Source organism: Notolepis coatsorum (genome assembly GCF_963971535.1).
Source record: "Notolepis coatsorum genome assembly, chromosome: 15".
In the NCBI taxonomy this organism is placed as follows: domain Eukaryota; kingdom Metazoa; phylum Chordata; class Actinopteri; order Aulopiformes; family Paralepididae; genus Notolepis; species Notolepis coatsorum.
Genome location: NC_140179.1, coordinates 95,588,384 through 95,608,564, shown reverse-complemented (window position 1 = coordinate 95,608,564; position 20,181 = coordinate 95,588,384). Strand labels below are relative to the sequence as shown.

Genomic DNA, 20,181 nt, shown 5'->3' with positions numbered 1-20,181 from the left:
AAAGAATAAATAATTTTGATAAAACAGCACAATATAAATTATAGGCTAGGACCTGGGGGTGTTTTTATTTTATTTTTGTACTGGCTTTTATTGATGCAAGTCACTTGTCTGGCACTTGCTAAAGATAAAGGAGATTGACAATTAAGCCCCTGCTATGCTGCTCATCTGGTCAAGATGGGGATTAAAGCAGGGCTCCCTCATTATCGCGGTAATTATTTCAGACTTGATAGGATCGACGTGATATACTGACGGTCGACAAGTTAAGCACCTTGAGCTCTTCTTGCACTCTGTAGTTTTCTGAAGAAGAGCATATAATTATTTGTCAGTAATAATTGCCCGATGCTCCTGAGAAAGTGAGCCCCGGAGTGGAGTCAGGTGTATCGGGCTGAAAGGGTCGCACCACGTACCTGTAATTGTCCCACTCCCTCCGCGCACCTCACGCCCATAGGGTTCTAGTTGGGTCGCCCTTTAAACCATCGGTGGGCAACTGTTAATAAAATCCAGTTGTGTGCCCTGGCGAGATTTGGAGTCCCGGTTCTTTGAAATCGGACCCAATACACCACCAGTGACGGCTCTCCAAAAAAAGGATGCGGTCCCTTCTTCCCCAAGAAGACACGCAGTGATTTGTCCCGTTTTCTAAAGCATCAACTTGAACATGTATCCAACGAGAGAGAGCAGATCCCCCGCTTCTGTCCAAACCTCTTCTCGCTCGAGTCCCAACGGACGGTCCAGGGGCCAGATGTTGGGAGAAAGTCTGTTTAAATTGCGTTCGAGTCTCTCGACGACGGTGCGCCTCAAACAGACATAATATTGTTTAAAGAGTCATATAGTAATACTAGTATCTGAAAGTCTGATGGCCCCTAGTACTTCTGTTTCCTCAAGTCCGTGCTCCGCCGCGGTCCTTCAGAGTCTACCGGCAGCGCAGTAACGTGTGGAGCAACTTCTCGTGGAGACACGGAGACAGACACCCCACAGGACGCAGCCCCTCCGTGACTGTGATGCACCGAGTGAAGCCACAGTCACTTGCTCCTCAATAGGAAACCAACCTAGATTTACCACGAAGGACTGGTTCTGAACCGAACCGTTCGTTATACAAGAATCACAGAGACGTGTCAAAGGTGCTCACAGTTGCACGAGGGTTTCTGACAGAGATACGGGATGGTTTGAAAGCTCGGCGTTGCTAATAAACATTTTAAATATTTTTTATAAACTTGTCAACACTAGCATTATTTCCGGCGTTGGGTGCATGATGCGCATGCGCTGTGATCACACCAGGCAGCCAACGCCGGAAATAATGCCGTTTTGAGCAGTTTATAAAAATTATTTAAAATGTTTATTAGCAACGCCGAGCTTTCAAACCATCCCGTATCTCTGTCCGAAACCCTCGTGCAACTGTGAGTACATTTGAAACGTCTCTGTGATTCTTGTATAACAAACGGTTCGGTTAGAACCAGTCCTTCATGGTCAACATACGTTGGTTTCCCATTGAGGAGCAAGTGACTGTGGATTCACTCGGTGCATCACAGTCACGAAAGGAGCTACACAGGACGCAGAGTGCACAGAGACCCAGGTACAACTCGTCATTTCGCATTCAGAGAGGCGCGCCTATATGTTCTGTCGGGTTCATTTTAAATGCCCCCAAGCTTTATGCGGGTTGATTCGAAAGGCTCGCTTCGCATACATTTATTTCTATATATGCGGATTTATTTTCAGTTTCGTATACATTGTATTACTTTTAGAACAGGCCCGCTGTACTTTATTAGAACATATCTTACAGTGGATTCCATCGAGACAATGCCCTATGGATTTTTAACCTTATTATTATAATTAACCATGTTTTGAAGAGTGATAGTCCTGCTCACGGCTTTTGAACTATACAGTAGTAGTACGTCTACACACTGTGCACAGCCTATGATTGGTCTCAACGAATTGTCCAGTAGTGCCATCACGTGGACATTGTCAGAATTGCCTCAGCCAGCAGGGACTATTCTGACATTAGGTCCTGAATGATTGACATGAAAAATGTTAACCAGTTAGGAAGCAAGATAGACTTACCGGTACATTTTTCTTGGGTCATTTGAAGTGGCCCAAGTGTGTTCTAAATAAAATATACCTAAAATGTTGCCCCCCCCCCCCATATAATTTTGTGACACGCTTAAGGCTACACTCACACTGCAGGCAGAATCCGATTTCTTTTGCTCATTGTGAACAGCACAAATCACATTGAATCGGATATTTTCAATTCAGATTTTTTACCACTTTCACATGTGGTCCTAAATCAGATACAGGTCTGATTTAATGTGACCTCAGTCTGAACATATCAGAATGCATGCGACCGTTACGTCACTCTAGATTGACATTCATCACAATTCTGTGGGCGGGAGTCACTCAAGTGAATACAAACATGGAAGACCGCTGTGATGGAGGTGGTCAGTGGAGGGACAGGGAGGCGTTTACCTTATATAAGTATTTGGGGTGATCTGTACAAGCAAAACTTGTTTCTGCGTTTGAAAGCATATTGAAAGAAGAAATGGCTATTTCACCTCCTCCACACCCCCATTATTATCTGCTCACAAATTAGCCGGCCTCCACTGCACATCGACTTATAATTAAACCATTTTTAAACCATCTTTTTGTATCACAAACAGTACTGTATTTGCAAATCTGGTATGTCATAAATGTATAGATGTAGCAGTACTGTCTATCTGTATGTCGTGTATGTCATATATGTTACGATGAATTGAAAATGGGGGACCCTGATGTAAACAAGACGAAAGTCTTTCTCTGGTCTGCATCCCCTTAACAATTGTATGTATTGAATTGAGCTGTACTGTACTGTACCCATTCTGCAATCTGTTAATAAAGTTTTCAATCAATCAATCAATCAATTAACTGTGACTTTAGCGTCCTCCAGGTTTACGTCCATTGTTATAAAACGTTGCGCCTCGACTGAACCAACGCTAACAGGCGTACAAGTTGATCAAAAAGGTTTATTCCATGGCGAAGAAACATTCCTGCCACACGACCCCCGCCTCCCTTATTTTCACAAATAGCAAAATTCCAGAGTATATAATGCATGTGGGGAGAAAAATCTACAACAACGAAAGTGACAGGAGCACAAAATGATTGGCTTACTTTTTGCAGTTCATTTAAAAAAAAAAGGGGGGGGGGGGTTTAAAAGGGGGGTGGGGGGTACGCCTCCTGGGACCTGCGCCTTCCAGCTCCCTCCGCCGGCCGGGGGGAGTAAAAACAATCGACAAGATTTGGCAGGAACATTTTTTAAATCTCATTTAAGTCTTTAAAAGGCAATCTAGAGAGATCAAATACACGCCGGGCACCTCTCTTGTTTTGGATCGACTCGAGGGAGGAAGAAGGTCCATCATCACGCTCCCGGGGTTTCAGAACGATTGTTCCGAGCTGCTTGAGGAGGAAGGCATCCGCGGCTCTAGTAGTAGTTTTTTTTATTTCCTAAACATGTGTTAGATGGCGGGATGGGACTCCTCCTCCTTGATGTAGGTCTGCTCGTACGTGTCGGACTCCAGGTGCTCCAGCCGGTCCGTCTGTCCGTTCATAATCTCATCGGGGGTTTTCATGAACCTGACGACAAGACGACACGGATAAAAAAAAAAAAGAAAAAAAAAATAGTTAAGGAGAGCAGTCGATAAGTAGAACACTCGATCACTTGGGTTTTTAATAGGGATGCGCGATAAATAGAGACTAAAGTACAGAAAAAAGGTACCGTTGGGCACCGGTATCGATTCACAGGTACCGGTACCGTATCGGTTCAAATGTGAACAGTACCCATCCCTACTGACAAAGCACAATACCGGTTGGTTTTTAGTTCACTCATTGTTCAGGGAAACACATTGTTAATGACATTGACAGATTGTGAATTTTGTAAATTATATTTATTTGGAAAAATAAATATAGTCACTTTATTTGAAGAGTCAAAACTGTTCTCTTGGCTTTGTTTTGTTCATAGATCATAGTAGTAACGCTCATGTTATGATAAATCTGGTTAGGTCAAAACTACAGGAATATACATAAAAAACAAAAAAAATTATAATACAATAAATATATATATATATCTGTTATCGGTATCGACCTTGAGGAGCAGAACGTTATCGGTATCGATATCGGGGTCAAAAAATCAATATCGTGCACCCCTAGTTTTTAATGAAACGTGGAGTGGAATTTGGTAGTTTAAAACAAACTTGAGAACCGATCTACCTAAGTTTTGAGTTGAGTTTATTTGATCTCGAACGATCAACCATTATAAAAACACAAGAAAAATTATAAACTAAAGAAACAAATTTAAAATGAAATCTTAGATTCTTCATTAAATGACAAATCAAATCAGTTGGAGGAGGAGCAGATGGAAGCAAATGCTTATCTAGTCCTGCCCCTTTCTCACAACACCATATATAAACAAAATCTCTTACAAACCTAAAATAACAAACAAAATAACCCAAATAGAAAAAAAATATATATAAAATAACAATTTTAGAGCTCTTCATTTTTGTACTCAATGAGAATTTTCCTATATCTATTTTTGAATTGTACAATGTTCTTGCTCATTTTTGTTTCTTCATCCAAGCCATTCCACAGGATTACACCACAAACTGAAATACACAAACATAGTGTGGACATAGGGTTGTTTTAAATTATAATTCCTTCTTAAATCATCATATCACCTGAAGAGAAGTCTCTGTCCCGGCTCTTTCCTGATAATGTTTAGTTTGTAGTAGTGTCTCAGTGCTCGCGACATCTTCTCGTACGTCATGTTGGTCCTGTTCTGTAACGAGTGAAAAGAAGCAGAGGGGGACGTTAGCTTGTGGTCACTTAGTAAATTAACCTAAGGATCTCTCAGCAATACAATAAAATAAATTTGGATTTGGTTTGACCTGCGGTACGGTACGTCCCAAGCCAAAAGCAGTATGTGTTCTTTTTTACCTTGTGGTTGCCCCAGAGCCGGGCCAGGCCGTTGGGGTCCATGATGCGGAAGACTTTGGTCTCTGGGTCCTCCCAGCGGATGAAGTTCTCGTACCTGCTGTCGGAGAGGAGCTGGTAGACGTAGTCCCACAGCAGTCTGCAGTCTAGAGAAGGACCAGAACATGGGAGACGTTGAGAGACGTTGCCTGGGCACTAGGGCTGCAACAATTAGTCGACATAATCGACGACGACGATCATAAAAACTCGTCGACGCGGATTTTTTGCGTTGATGCGTCGTTAAAAAAAATAATAATACTTTTTACATTTTTTCGAATATATTTCTTGCACTACCTATCTTTGTGAAAGTGGCTTCTCAGCTCTGGTCTAGCTGAAGACAAAGCAGAGGAACAGATTGGACATTGAGCATGACCTCAGAGTTGCTTTGTCTACCATCACCCCAGACTTTGACTCTTGTCAGGAGCAAACAACATCCCCAGTTATCCCATTAGTTCCCTGGGATGGTAAGCTAAAAAGTCTGCTAAGAAGGATATATTATTTATTTATTATTATTATTTTATTTCATTGTGTTTTTAGCCCTAGTTGCACTTTTGTTGCAACCCCAGTTATAGGGCTGTCCCCGACTAAGGATTTGGATGGTCGACTATGATTGGCCAAAATTTGCCGTTAGTCGACTATTGGTCAACAAAAAAACAAACAAACTATAGTTCAGCTTTCAATACAATAGTCCCCACCAGACTGGCTGACAAGTTGATCGATCTGGGTCTGAACCCCACCCTGAGTGCAGGCCTGGATCCTGGACTTTCTGACCGACAGGCCCCAGAGACGGTCAGGGTGGTGGGTGGACTGGACACACCTCCAACTCAATCACCCTGAGCATCGGGTCCCCCCAGGGCTGTGTTATCAGCCCCCTGCTGTATCCACTGTACACACACATGACTGTGTGGCCAGGTCCAGCTCCAACTCCATAGTGAAGTTTGCGGACGACACAATGACGAGAAGGCCTACCGGGAGGAGGTTGATGTACTGGCAAGCTGGTGCCGTGATAACAGCCTACTCCTGAACATTGGTAAGACCAAGGAGCTGATCGTGGATTTGAGGAGAATACAGCAGCGGACACACACGCCACTGTGGATAAATGGGGCTATCGTGGACAGGGTGAGCAGTTTTAAGTACCTGGGAGTCCACATCACAGAGGACCTGACATGGACAACTCACATAGACACTGTGGTAAAAAAATACTCAGCAGAGTATACTACGGGTATTGCACTACCACCCCTGCAGGACTTATACAATAGGAGGTGCAAATCCTGCAGAATAATGAAGGACCCTCACCACCCCAACAATAGCCTGTTCAAGCTGCTGCGGTCAGGCAAGCGCCTCCGTATACACACAGCAAGAACAGAGAGACTCAGGCTCAGCTTCTTCCCCCAGGCCATCAGAACACTGAACACTGATCTCTCCACACACAACACTACACATTCTGCACTCTCTCACACACAAACACACCACAGGTCACTTTAAACCAGACCTGGGCAATTACGGCCCACGGGCCACTTCCGGCCCTTTGGGCGTCCGTGTCCGCCCGCGGTACATTTTTACAATTGGAGATAATGAATATTGAGCAGAATTAAGTTTAAGTTATCATTGGTTCGGCCCCCCAACACAGTTCAGGTTTCTCATGTGGCCCCTTGTAAAAATGAATTGCCCACCCCTGCTTTAAACACACAAGAAAAGGTAACTTTAAAAGAAAAAAGGTAAAATTATTATTATCTTTTTTTTTATCTTATTTTTTTAAACATAAGTGGATGTTTTTGTATAGTAGTTAGGATAGCATAGTGACAGAGTATAACTGTATATTGTATAATAGTGTACATAGGACTAATTACCTTTTGTATTTTATCTTAGAATAAAATAGAATAGAAATAAGTATAGACATAATAAAAGTACTATTATTATTTGTATTTTTTTGCACAATCGAAGCAGGCATGGCCACCTTCATTTCACTATATGTCATTGTCTTGTGTATGTGATGAATAAACCTCTTGAATCTTGAATCTGGGATTCAAACCCAGGTCTTCCGCGTTGGGGAAGTGAAACGTCCCGTCATTAGGGTCCAGACCTGACCTGACCTGCACCCGTCTAGATTTTGGACCAACGTGATTTTTCCTCTCGCTTACCAATTGTGTCGATTGCTACTGAGAAGAATCTTATCGGTGTCTATCAAATCAAGTCAAATTTATATCATAATATAAATTCACAAATTTCAATATCACAAATACATGTCTTAACCCATTTAGACCTAAAACACCTGCTAATAATTCATTATATAGCCTGTATATACGTACACAAAATGTGTTTCCCGGTTTCAATGGGTTAATGGGCTTCACTTTCCCACATCAGAATGAAACCACCGTATCCAACTTTATCCAACCGTTTATCCTTACCAACCTTAACCCTCAATGAAGACGAGGAAATAATCTCACAAAACCGTAATAGAAGAAAAAAAGGGGGAAGACACCTCTGTGACTGTTTTGATTTAAATGGCGGGTAGTGACTTACACTTGACAAGCGAGTTACTCTCATTTCCTCTGTGGCATCTACTTGCTATACCCAGTTTGAAATCATTAGCATAACAGCAAGAGAGGCTAACGCCATAAGTGCACCGTTTAAACCACAGCTGTCGGGGAGAACAATGTTTTTCAGTATTGTTGTTGCAGTATACATGATCGGGTAGTGGGAGAAAAATTACATAGTTAGCCTCATAGCATAATTGCCTAAGTCATTTTTCAAGACTTTCGGAAAAGAAGAAAAAACTAATTTTCGCACAAGTCACACGAGTGAGTTAGGCAGAAAGGGATTTTTAACATAACACGGTTCTGATTGGCTGAGGACACAGCCACTGAGCCAGGGTGGTGCAGCAGTGTGAGGAGAGTAGAGTTAGGCAGAAATATCAATTTGGCCAAAAAATGACTTAGGCCACCTTTGCGCTATCATCTGAACAGTCAAACCGCATAAAACTATGACGAAAGGGTTCTCAAGGCTCTCGTCGCGTACTGCTTACATCACAGGCATGCGCCAGTAGCCTAGAAGCGTAAACAACGCATGTCTGATTCTATCCATGGCGATCACCTGAAGGCTACATTGGCAGTACTTTTAAATACAAGAATCTGTCCCACGGCTATCGCAACTATTAGTGACTGGAGCCACTGTCTGTGAGTGACTCTGCTTTGGTCCAATCACATTCCCCCACCCACAGTCTGCGAATCAGAGGCAGAGTAGGGCGGGTCTTCACAGCACGTCATGTGACATATGCGCCAATCGTGTGACAGCGGGGCTCCGTCGTCTCGAGTCTTTACAGCCTCGTCTGCACGCAGAATTCCATCCCAAAACGCTAGTCTAAACGCAACATTAAAAGTGAGACCGCAAGACGACTTTTGCGGTTTCTGTTCAGACTCTCTCCGTCTAAACATGGCCTTAGGCAATTATGCTATGAGGCTAACTACTGTACAAGTCCAAAATTGCCTCCCTTTAATGCATCCTAATGGTTGCATTGTCTGAAACAACAACCGTTAGTCTGAGGGTAGTGCAAGTCTGAAACAACAACCGTTAGTCTGAGGGTAGTGCAAGTCTGAAACAACAACCGTTAGTCTGAGGGTAGTGCAAGTCTGAAACAACAACCGTTAGTCTGAGGTAGGGCTGCAACTAATGACTATTTTGGTAGTCGACTAATCTGTCGATAATTTTTTCGATTAGTCGAAAAACAATTATATAAAAAAATAAAATAAAAGAATATAATTTTTTTTGCACTACCTATCGTTGTGAAAGTGGCTTCTCAGCTCTGGTCCAGCTGAAGACAGAGCAGAGGAACAGATTGGACATTGAGCATGACCTCAGAGTTGCTTTGAGACTCTTGTCAGGACCAAACAACATCCCCAGTTATCCCATTAGTTCCCCCAAACTTACTGTCAGTCTGTTATGTTAAGCTAAGAAGTCTTCAGCTGGCTGGACCAGAGCTGAGAAGCCACTTTCACAAAGATAGGTAGTGCAAAAAAAATAAATAAAAAGAAATTATAATAATATTTTTTTTTAATGACTAATCGACGCAACAATTCCTCGTAGACGATTTTTTATAATCGACATCGTCGATTATGTCGACTAATCGTTGCAGCCCTAGCCTGAGGGTAGTCCAAGTCTGAAACAACAAGTGTTAGTCTGAGGGAAGTCCAAGTCTGAAACAACAACCGTTAGTCTGAGGGTAGTGCAAGTCTGAAACAACAACCGCTAGTCTGAGGGTAGTGCAAGTCTGAAACAACAAGTGTTAGTCTGAGGGTAGTGCAAGTCTGAAACAACAACCGTTAGTCTGAGGGTAGTGCAAGTCTGAAACAACAACCGTTAGTCTGAGGGTAGTGCAAGTCTGAAACAACACGTGTTAGTCTGAGGGTAGTCCAGGTCTGAAACAACAAGTGTTAGTCTGAGGGTAGTGCAAGTCTGAAACAACAAGTGTTAGTCTGAGGGTAGTGCAAGTCTGAAACAACAACCGTTAGTCTGAGGGTAGTGCAAGTCTGAAACAACAACCGTTAGTCTGAGGGTAGTGCAAGTCTGAAACAACAACCGTTAGTCTGAGGGTAGTGCAAGTCTGAAACAACAACCGTTAGTCTGAGGGTAGTGCAAGTCTGAAACAACAACCGTTAGTCTGAGGGTAGTGCAAGTCTGAAACAACAACCGTTAGTCTGAGGGTAGTGCAAGTCTGAAACAACAACCGTTAGTCTGAGGGTAGTGCAAGTCTGAAACAACAACCGTTAGTCTGAGGGTAGTGCAAGTCTGAAACAACACGTGTTAGTCTGAGGGTAGTCCAGGTCTGAAACAACAAGTGTTAGTCTGAGGGTAGTGCAAGTCTGAAACAACAAGTGTTAGTCTGAGGGTAGTGCAAGTCTGAAACAACAACCGTTAGTCTGAGGGTAGTGCAAGTCTGAAACAACAACCGTTAGTCTGAGGGTAGTGCAAGTCTGAAACAACAACCGTTAGTCTGAGGGTAGTGCAAGTCTGAAACAACAACCGTTAGTCTGAGGGTAGTGCAAGTCTGAAACAACAACCGTTAGTCTGAGGGTAGTGCAAGTCTGAAACAACAAGTGTTAGTCTGAGGGTAGTGCAAGTCTGAAACAACAACCGTTAGTCTGAGGGTAGTGCAAGTCTGAAACAACAACCGTTAGTCTGAGGGTAGTGCAAGTCTGAAACAACACGTGTTAGTCTGAGGGTAGTCCAGGTCTGAAACAACAAGTGTTAGTCTGAGGGTAGTGCAAGTCTGAAACAACAACCGTTAGTCTGAGGGTAGTGCAAGTCTGAAACAACAAGTGTTAGTCTGAGGGTAGTGCAAGTCTGAAACAACAACCGTTAGTCTGAGGGTAGTGCAAGTCTGAAACAACAACCGTTAGTCTGAGGGTAGTGCAAGTCTGAAACAACAACCGTTAGTCTGAGGGTAGTGCAAGTCTGAAACAACAACCGTTAGTCTGAGGGTAGTGCAAGTCTGAAACAACAACCGTTAGTCTGAGGGAAGTCCAAGTCTGAAACAACAAGTGTTAGTCTGAGGGTAGTGCAAGTCTGAAACAACAACCGTTAGTCTGAGGGTAGTGCAAGTCTGAAACAACAACCGTTAGTCTGAGGGTAGTGCAAGTCTGAAACAACAACCGTTAGTCTGAGGGTAGTGCAAGTCTGAAACAACAAGTGTTAGTCTGAGGGCAGTGCAAGTCTGAAACAACAAGTGTTAGTCTGAGGGTAGTGCAAGTCTGAAACAACAACCGTTAGTCTGAGGGTAGTGCAAGTCTGAAACAACAACCGTTAGTCTGAGGGAAGTCCAAGTCTGAAACAACAAGTGTTAGTCTGAGGGTAGTGCAAGTCTGAAACAACAACCGTTAGTCTGAGGGTAGTGCAAGTCTGAAACAACAACCGTTAGTCTGAGGGAAGTCCAAGTCTGAAACAACAAGTGTTAGTCGGAGGGTAGTCCAAGTCTGAAACAACAACCGTTAGTCTGAGGGAAGTCCAAGTCTGAAACAACAAGTGTTAGTCTGAGGGTAGTGCAAGTCTGAAACAACAACCGTTAGTCTGAGGGAAGTCCAAGTCTGAAACAACAAGTGTTAGTCTGAGCAGGGTAGTGCAAGTCTGAAACAACAACCGTTAGTCTGAGGGAAGTCCAAGTCTTTAACCTCCTCACAGCTAAGCCTTACCAGCTATCCGTCCAATGGGCATGGCCGGTTCCTCTGGAGGCGAGACGGGCATGATGACGTGGTTCCTGTAGAGCGCCTCCTCCTGTTGGAGCAGCTGTTGCTGCTGTGCCAGTGAGAGCTGATGGTGCACGTGGACTTTACCCTCGCGTCCGTTCTCAAGAAGAGGCGACTGAGAAGCCCCGCCCCCGCGGCCGTGCCTGTAGTCCCCAGTGCCGCCCCCCCCACCGCCCCGGCCCGGGCTTAGGAGCAACGGGTGCATGATGGCGCTGGGCATGAGCTGGATGACGCGGGGCGGGGCGACGTCCTGGCTCCCCGGGCTGCCCGGGCAGGGGGCTTCTCGGGGCGTGACGCAGCGGCCGTTGGGGGTGGCCGGAGACACCGACAGAGGGTACATGTCCTCCATGTGGTGATTGCTGTCGGGAAGCTGGGACATCTGGTGGGGGTCCTCGTTGGCGGCGCGCGAGTGGTTGGATTCCGGAGGGGAGCGGCGAGGGGTGGGCTGGTGAGGGGAGCGGGAACGGTGTCGGAGGAGCTCAATGGTGGGCGGATGCTGGGGGAGGGACTCTGTACCACGTGGCGTCCGCCGTACCGTTTCTGGAAAGAAAATCAAACATAAGTTGCAATATCGAATTTTTGCTATATATATATATATACTGCATATATAAAAAAAATTCAAACTAGTATTTCTCTCCTTTGCTTAACTGTACAGTACTTAATTATGCATATGGCAGTAAAGTATACATACTAGTATTCAAGACCTCTGGATTTCTAACACACACACACACACACACACACAAAAACAAACCACTAGGTGTCGCTACATTCTAATAGAAAAGTCTGGGTTGTGTAATTGTGGCAGTGATCGGCTGGTTTTGAAATTGGAAGTGACATCATCAACATAGTGGTGCATTGCACTGACAAGACTCAGTGACTCTCCGTATGATAGCTGCCCTTGCAATGGCACATTTTTCTAAAAACAGCAGCGTTACTCTCCTGGGTGCCAGCTGGTGCGGGGTAAGTAAACAAAGAAAGAAAATAAAAAAACATATTCCAGCGCACACCACCAGGATACTTGATTGACACACTATTATATTATATAAAAGTAGGAAGGAGCTTAACAACACGTTTCATTTGCTTCATCAGATTCAGACCTTTTTATGCTTCACCCACAGACCTAATATCAAGAGTTCACACTAGTGTTTCCCTCAGTCAATGCAGATTATTTGCTAAATTAATACTTTCTGTAATACATCCATGAAACCACAAGCAATAACAAGGAATCATACGCCCCCAATATCAACAATCTGTTTGCAGTCCAAAAAGCAATAATGCAGCATTAAAACCCAGACCAGTAGATCTAATAATATATCACCCCTCACCCCCCCACCCCCAGTCAGTGTGACTTTTGCATTTGATATTGGACTCTAAATGTATCTCCGCTTTGCACTAAATGTTTGGTAACACGTGTTCAACGTTAGATCACAGAGAGTCTGGACTAAGAACCCCCCCACTGCCACACACACACACCATCACACACTGCCACTTTACTAACTCACTGCCACTTTACTGCCATTATTATTCTATTTTACTGCCATTATTTATATTTACTATGTACCACTGCTGCTAGAAGATTTGCACAAAGTTCTCTTTTACCCCAATATTTATTTCACTCATTCATTTAAATTTTAGCTACTGTTTATATTGTATATAGTTCTGTATATTGTGTGTGTACATTGTGTCCTATATGTTACTTTATGTTTATAGTGTGCTATATGTTACTTTATGTTTATATTAGATCTTTTATATACACAGTGGGAAGGGGCGAACGCAATTACATGTTTATGTATGTCTTGCACATTATGAGAAATGACAATAAAGTTGACTTTGACTTTGATCACAACCTGTATATACGCATGTTGTATCGTGCGAGAGGGTATTTTCTATCTTTTCAACCGACTAATTCGGTTTCATTATTTACTTTGAAACTGTGCCCGCACTTGTCTGCACTCATGGCGGTGGACCGAGGGTGTTAATGCGAATACAAGCGCCAATGTACACAATGTACACAATCACTGATGAAACTTCTTGAATCTACAAAAAATTGGCTTTGGTGCCGGTGAGAAACTATCACCTGGTCAATCACTTCCCCTGTAACCAAAACCACTGATAAGGAAACTCTTTAGACCACAGCTTGTTTAAATATAGAAGCATTTCCTTGTGGAGCAGGTTTTTTTGTGTGAACACCACCACCACCATGCCGTTCCGCACTAAGCCTCTTTTAATTCCTGCTATGTCACATTTCTTTAGAGCGGTGCCAGACAAGGGGAGGGTGAAGTATTTCAGGAGAGTGACTATTGTGAAATCCTACTGAAGGAACTTTCAATTACTAATGGGAGCGGTTGGTGCGTCTGTGTTTTGGAAAAGCCCAAAGTTATATCAATGCATATTAGGGGTGTAACGGTACACAAAAACTACGGTTCGGTACGTACCTCGGTTTTGAAGTCACGGTTCGGTACGGGTTTTCGGTACAGTGGGGGAAAGTTTGGCTTTCCATGTTCCACTCAGGGGTGATGTAGTGTGCAGTAACTAATTGTACTTGTACAGGGCTGTCAACGAATATTCTATATTGAAATTAATAATCGACTTGTTCATTTCAATGAACACCCGGCCATTTGCACAAATTATATTTTGGGAAGGGGTGAACTTGGGAGTTTTGAATAAATTCTGCACGCAAAAAAAAAGTTCTGCACGTGCGTTCGTTCGTTAGTGGTTAACGTACCATTGTATGCGAAGGTCCAGTACTGAAACGGTTCGGTAGGGATACGTGTACCTTTACACCCCTAATGCATATGATCAATATATCTGGTTGTTCCAGGCTCATACGAACTGACCTTCAAGTTTGAGGTGCTGCAGAGAACCTTCTGGCAGGGGATGGAAGGAGTTCCCAGGAAAGTAGGCGGCCGGGTAGGGAACGTGGAGCTTCCTCTGTTTCAGGATGTGCTGCAGGAGCTCATACAGAACGTCACCTGAAGGGACACCAGGGGTCAGAGGTCACCACATGCCTCCAGTGGCCTTTATCCCCGTAGGAGAGGAAGTTAGTCTCAATGTCACACACACACAGAATCCAAACTGTGCACAAAGGGCTTCAGTTGAACATGAACTTCTCTCTGCTTTCCAGACAAGAGGGGAAGTTGTGCAATAATGGAGGAGTCATCGACACTAAGCCCCTGGCTTTTGTCTGTTTGGATGTGTCAAGACTGAACCATGTATGGGAAACGGATCGTGGCGACTGAGTCAGGATACACTAGGAGGACATACTAGTAGGGGTGTAAATATTTGACCCCACAACGATTCGATTAGATTAGGATTATTCAGGCAACGATTCAATGCATCATGAAATCTCTTCATTTGACCACGATTCGATTAGATTCGATGCGATTAGTTTTCGATCAGTTAATTCCCCCCAAAAAAAACGTATATACACAAATGTGGCTGGGGGAACTGAACACTCAGCATGAATGGACTATATGTCAATAATAGGGGTGTAAATATTTGACCCCACAACGATTCGATTACGATTCTTCAGGCAACGATTCAATATTCATAGGATCGATGCATTGTTACACCCCTACTAGATAGTTAGGCGATTAAAGAAAAGAAAAAAAACTCTCCTCTCTAGATGATCTGCTCCTCGTTATCCAACCTTCCATCCCATAAACAGCATACAAAAGACTTTCCAGCGGTCATTACGGTTAGCAGTATTGTCATATTCAGGCCTGGTCACGGTGGACTTGACAGCAGCACTTAACACCACGACCTTCAGGAGGAAGCTGTGAGACAATCAACAGCTACTTTCACACCAGACAACAAGCCCTTCATTTCTGACATGTAAAGAAAATGAATAAACTTGGAAAGGAAGCTTACATAGTTCAAAGTAACAACACGCTGTAGGCGAACGACTTTGCTGAAACCTGCACATAGCACTCATTAAGCATCATCTCAAAAGGAACTTTTTCTCTTATTATAGACCTGCTGTCACGACTACAAGGAAATGGTTCTCATGAAGGAAGTGAGGAAGCAGCACACGCACCCACACATCTTTCAGTTCTCACTTTCTTGTCCAGTGGTATTACACTAAGCTGTGGGGAGAATTCCTGAGTATAATTTTATTTGTCTTTTTTTATAAATAAAGAAATAAAGAATCCGTCTCTAGACATTCCTCACTGAAAGGATCGGACGCACTGATCTGTGCGTGATGATGATGAACATATATCGTCGCAAGTCACACGTATGTTAATCGCATGTTGCGCGGCCATGTCAACCGGCCTTAGGGCCGTCCCCGCTTCATCACTAATACACAGTCTTTAGATGACTGTATACTCCTTAGCTACTCTTGACTTACTACCAGTGTTTTTTATGCCTGTATGACTGTACATAATAATACTATAACATTGTACTCGTTTATATAGACTCCAGTTTTATCGTTAATACATTATTTTACCGTTACATTTGCACTCAATTTATATTCTTGTGCGTTCCATACAAGCTCTCACCAGACGTATCAAGTTCCCGGTAGCCCCGCAATAAATACAAAAACATAAATTTAATATATTTAATATTATTTCATCTCCCAACAGCCAGGCTGAGAACTATGAATTTTATACTTTTTAATACCCCACAGATACTCTGGTGAAGGCATTTATACGACACATCAGTGTAACAATGAGATAACAAAAGACAGCCCACAGCTTTATTCAGACATTAATGAATGTCCCAAGATAAGACAAAAGCATTACGCCGTCGTAACTCTTAATAAAACCGCGTTTGACATCCTTAGCGAGACCTACAATGAAAATATACACACAGTTGTGTTTATCCTTTGTGTTTCTCGCTGCCAATGTAAATCATCATCATCCCACTCGTACTCCTACACATATCCCACTCCTACTCCATATTTCACATATAAACCGACTTGGCAAAGCGTGCATATAGTGCATAATGGTTAGTAAACACATTCCGTGATTATTTTTTTGGAATGAATGCCAATGTATGTGTACTGTAATAGCGGTGTACACTAGTAAACATAAATTAACTGTACACTCGATGCTTCTGGTTCCTGGTGTTGCCGGGTGACGGTTGAAGTCGGTTTGTAGTACTTCCTGATAGGCCGCTTATCCGACCAGTCTCCTACTTCCTCTACTAAACAACAAAGACCGACGCCCCACCGCGTCCTCGTCTCTCTTCCTCTCCTCTGACTGACGGGAGTTTATTGATTATCACTGCGTCGAGAGCCTCGTCTCGATGGAATCGCATTGATGTGAATAATAGACGGGTAGTTTGTTGTTAGTTACGTAGCCAGTTACGTAGCCAGTGCCCCACGTAATCACTAAGACACATTTCTAAATGTCTGTAGGCTACATGGGCCTGCAGTGACAATGACTTGTGTGGCCTAGTGGCACTAACCCTGGGGATCGTCTATAGCTCTCCTCCAATTACTCAATTCATCAAGTGAAAGAGCCTGAACAGGGATAATTTAAAAGAATCTTTTGGTGTCAATGTTCACCATTCTGTCTATGCTCAACTTTGCCAGGGGAGGGATTGTGAATAGGCAGCCCTCTGAATCTATGGGCCCCAAACCAAAATAATTATAAAGGGGGCACTTCACTGGAAAAACAATGCCAATTTAATTTGCACATAATCTCACACACATCCAGAAACTCTAAACCGTTTTGCGCACACATTCATTTAGTTTGACGGTTACTGGGAATAAACTCATTTTAATATGGCCCCCTCCAGTGATGTCATCTGGGACATTTAATCCTTGTGATAATTACAGCTCCGTGAAATGATGTAGATGGAAAAAATAGCAATACCTGGTCTTATAAGGACTGCTACCTTATCATTTCATTGAGCTGTAATTGACACAACACAAGGATTTCAATGTCCCCGATGACATCACCGGTGGCCATATTGAAACTATTTTACTCTCAATAATAACTGCTGAGATTAATTTAATTTGCAAACAAAATTAATGTGTTTAAAACTGTTTTAGGAATCACTGGTCTAGTCATACTGTATATACTGTACGACGTCAACAGTCATTGTACAATCTCAATACAGAATAGAAAATTCAGGGGGTGGGATTACGTTCAATGCAGTGTGTCGAAATGTAAACCTGTATGGAAGATTCTCCTCTTGTTCCCTCCCCATTGGTTTTCGTTTATGAAATTTTAAATAAGATTTTTGAGAATCGAAGCATCGCCTCAAAAATCGAAATGTAGTGTGTGGAGAGAAAAGGGGGAGAGAGAGGGGAGCTACCGGAGTGGGGCGAGCGATAGCGGAAGTCCTCCTTGGTGAGGAGCAGCAGGGCCTTGCCGTTCATCTGGAAGGAGGTGCTGGTGATCGGCCGCAGGGCAAACTCCCTCTCCGCCCAGCGGAGCCACTGAGCCACGTCCTCGCGGCTCCAGAACACGGGCTGCAGGCCTGGAGAGAGGAGGAGGGGGAGGGGTGGAGGGAGCAGAGAGGAGGAGAGAAGAGGTTTTATTTTAACACATTTATTTGACAGTAACGCACATATTACTCTGTTAACCCTCCGTTTCTCAGGTTCGAATCCAGCTCTCGGCGTTGCTATCAGCTTGGCTGGTCGTTCACACTAACACAATTGGCAGTGTTAGGGGTGGGAAAGCTGATGGGTGGGTCCTGGGCGTTGTGGACAGCGACCCTTACAGTTCGGCCGGGGCACCTGCTCAGCGAGGGTAGGATCTGGAGGGAGGTAGTGTGACCTTCCACACGTTACACTCTCCCGGTGAGAACCTGAGCTGCCAGGCTGGCTGCCGGCTGGCTGCACATGCGTCGGAGGAAAGCATGTGACAGTCTCCGGCCTCTCGGACCAACAGTAGGGGAAAGTGCGCAACAACCAGGAAGGGGGTTGGGAATTGGCATAACGACTAACAGTGGGATGGGAGAAAAATCGGAAAAAGAAGGAGGGGGAAAAAAAAAATCATACAAAAAATTTAAAACCTCCGTTTCTCTGATGTCTCAACTAACGGCCGGCGGGCCAAATGTGGCCGAGGACAAATTTTTTCTTTGATTCATTTTATTAGAACATTAAAAATAACTTCAATATACCCGCAGAGGTGATGCGATTTACCAAGGACGTCTTAGTTTGCTATTGATGCTGTGGGGGAGAGTTTGCAGCCAAAGCCAAACAGGTTGTTCACGTCCCTGGATGAAGGCTCCCTGCAGACTTAGAACTGATAAGACATCCAAGCATCATCGGATTTAAAGCAGGAACTTAAATCTGTGGGATGTGAGCAGTTTTGGGTGAAACTTAAACCAGGTCCAGTTCCCAAACACCAGAAGGTTGGCACTTTTTCTACTGACCATGTTTGGTACAACGTATACATGAGAGTCAAGCTTCTCGCATAATGAATGCTATAATAATTTTTTTTAAAGTGGCCAACTCCACCAGTGTCTGCGAATTGCTCTCACTTCCTATGAGCCTAACTTTGCAGCTCATGCCATGTCAAAGTGCAATTTCAGTCACTGATTAGACAACAAATAGACAGAGCACTGGTTGCTAAATGTATCTATGGGTGAGGCCATTTCTTTTGAAAGAGAGGTGTTCTGTTGTAGCAGAGGTGAAATGACACTGATTTGAAGACAAAAATAGCACTTGTAGATGTCACAGTAATGTAATCGGTTTGAATGTATCTTTATTTGGGGGCTTTGATCATCAGCATTGTTGAAAATGTATTAATTTGATAAAACAAAGAAATGACGTGTTATGTAATTACTTGTAATTACATAATGTAATGTTTTTTTAACATCTGCCACAGTAATGTAATCCGTTTTGAATCTTTGATTGGGGCCTTTTGATTATCAGTATTGGTGATGGTGAGAAGTGATTCATTGGATAACATAAATGTAGCCTATATAAATGGATAAATGTATGAAATGACTGCCCTATTTTGTATGTTAAATAAACACATTGTTAATAAACACTTTTGATACACAGTATTAAGGGTTAAGTAAGAAAGTAAGTAACACAGTAAAGTAAGTGCTAATATCCGATAATTACTCTGAAAAAAGTTTGGCCCCCCTACAATTACATTTGAATAAGTTGGCCCTCATAAGAAAGTAGTTGACTAGCCCTGGTCTATGCTGTAACATGGTGGTCTATGCTGTAACATGGTGGTCTGTGTTGTAACATGGTGTGCTATGCTGTAACATTGTGGTCTTGGTCTATGCTGTAACATTTAATTTCAACCTTTATTTAAAATCGTAAGCTTCTGAGGTTTCTCTCATTTACAGAAATGACGATTGTACAAATGTAAACAGTACATAATAAAAGCAATATTCACAGAAAATTAAACACAACAGAGTAAAAATATATATATATTTTAAAGATAATTTAAAAAAAAATTACTTGAACTACCGAGGATATCTGAGGAGGAAGCTGGGGAATCTGATCACTCTTATAGAACTTAAAGAAGCAATTACTGAGATGCAGAGGGCCAAAGCACCCGTCTGGGATGGAATTCCACCCGAACTATACTTAGCGGTTTGGGGCCCACTGTTACATGAGATGATGGAACACTCCATTGAACAAGGGGGATTCTCGAGGGATGTAAATATGGCAATTATTTCTCTACTACTTAACACATTCAGCGCCATGCCCGAGTATAGTCGGGTTATCTCGCCAGCGGTTGAGCGCCATACCAGAGTATAGTCGGGGTTTTTCTTTATATATCTTTTTCCCCCTCCTTTTTCCTCCGATTTTCTCCCATCCCAATGTTAGTCGTTATGCCAATTCCCAATCCCCTTCCTGGTCGCTGCGCACTTACCCCCCACAGTCGGTCTGGGAGAGTGGAGGCTATCACGTGCTTCCTCCGACACACGTCTAGCCAATCAACCGCTTCTTTTCACCTGGCAGCGCGGACTCTCACTGAGAGCGTGTAACGTGTGGAAGGATCACACTACCCCCCTTAGATCCTATCCTCGCTGA

At 43.3% G+C, this 20,181-nt stretch overlaps 1 protein-coding gene across 6 annotated transcripts in view; it reads right to left on the bottom strand.

Annotated features, from left to right (window-relative positions):
* Window positions 1–2,370: 2,370 nt before the first annotated feature.
* etv6 (ETS variant transcription factor 6) overlaps window positions 2,371–20,181 on the bottom strand; it is a 36,876-nt gene continuing 19,065 nt past the window's right edge. For all 6 annotated transcript variants that reach the window (XM_084330614.1, XM_084330615.1, XM_084330616.1 and 3 more), the window contains 6 exons: window positions 17,493–17,657; window positions 14,066–14,200; window positions 11,175–11,768; window positions 4,954–5,096; window positions 4,695–4,795; window positions 2,371–3,597 (listed from right to left, as the gene is read on the bottom strand). In XM_084330614.1, coding sequence (XP_084186740.1) covers window positions 3,480–3,597; window positions 4,695–4,795; window positions 4,954–5,096; window positions 11,175–11,768; window positions 14,066–14,200; window positions 17,493–17,657 — 1,256 coding nt within the window. In that variant the 3' untranslated portion in view covers window positions 2,371–3,479. The remainder of the gene's footprint in view (window positions 3,598–4,694; window positions 4,796–4,953; window positions 5,097–11,174; window positions 11,769–14,065; window positions 14,201–17,492; window positions 17,658–20,181) is intronic.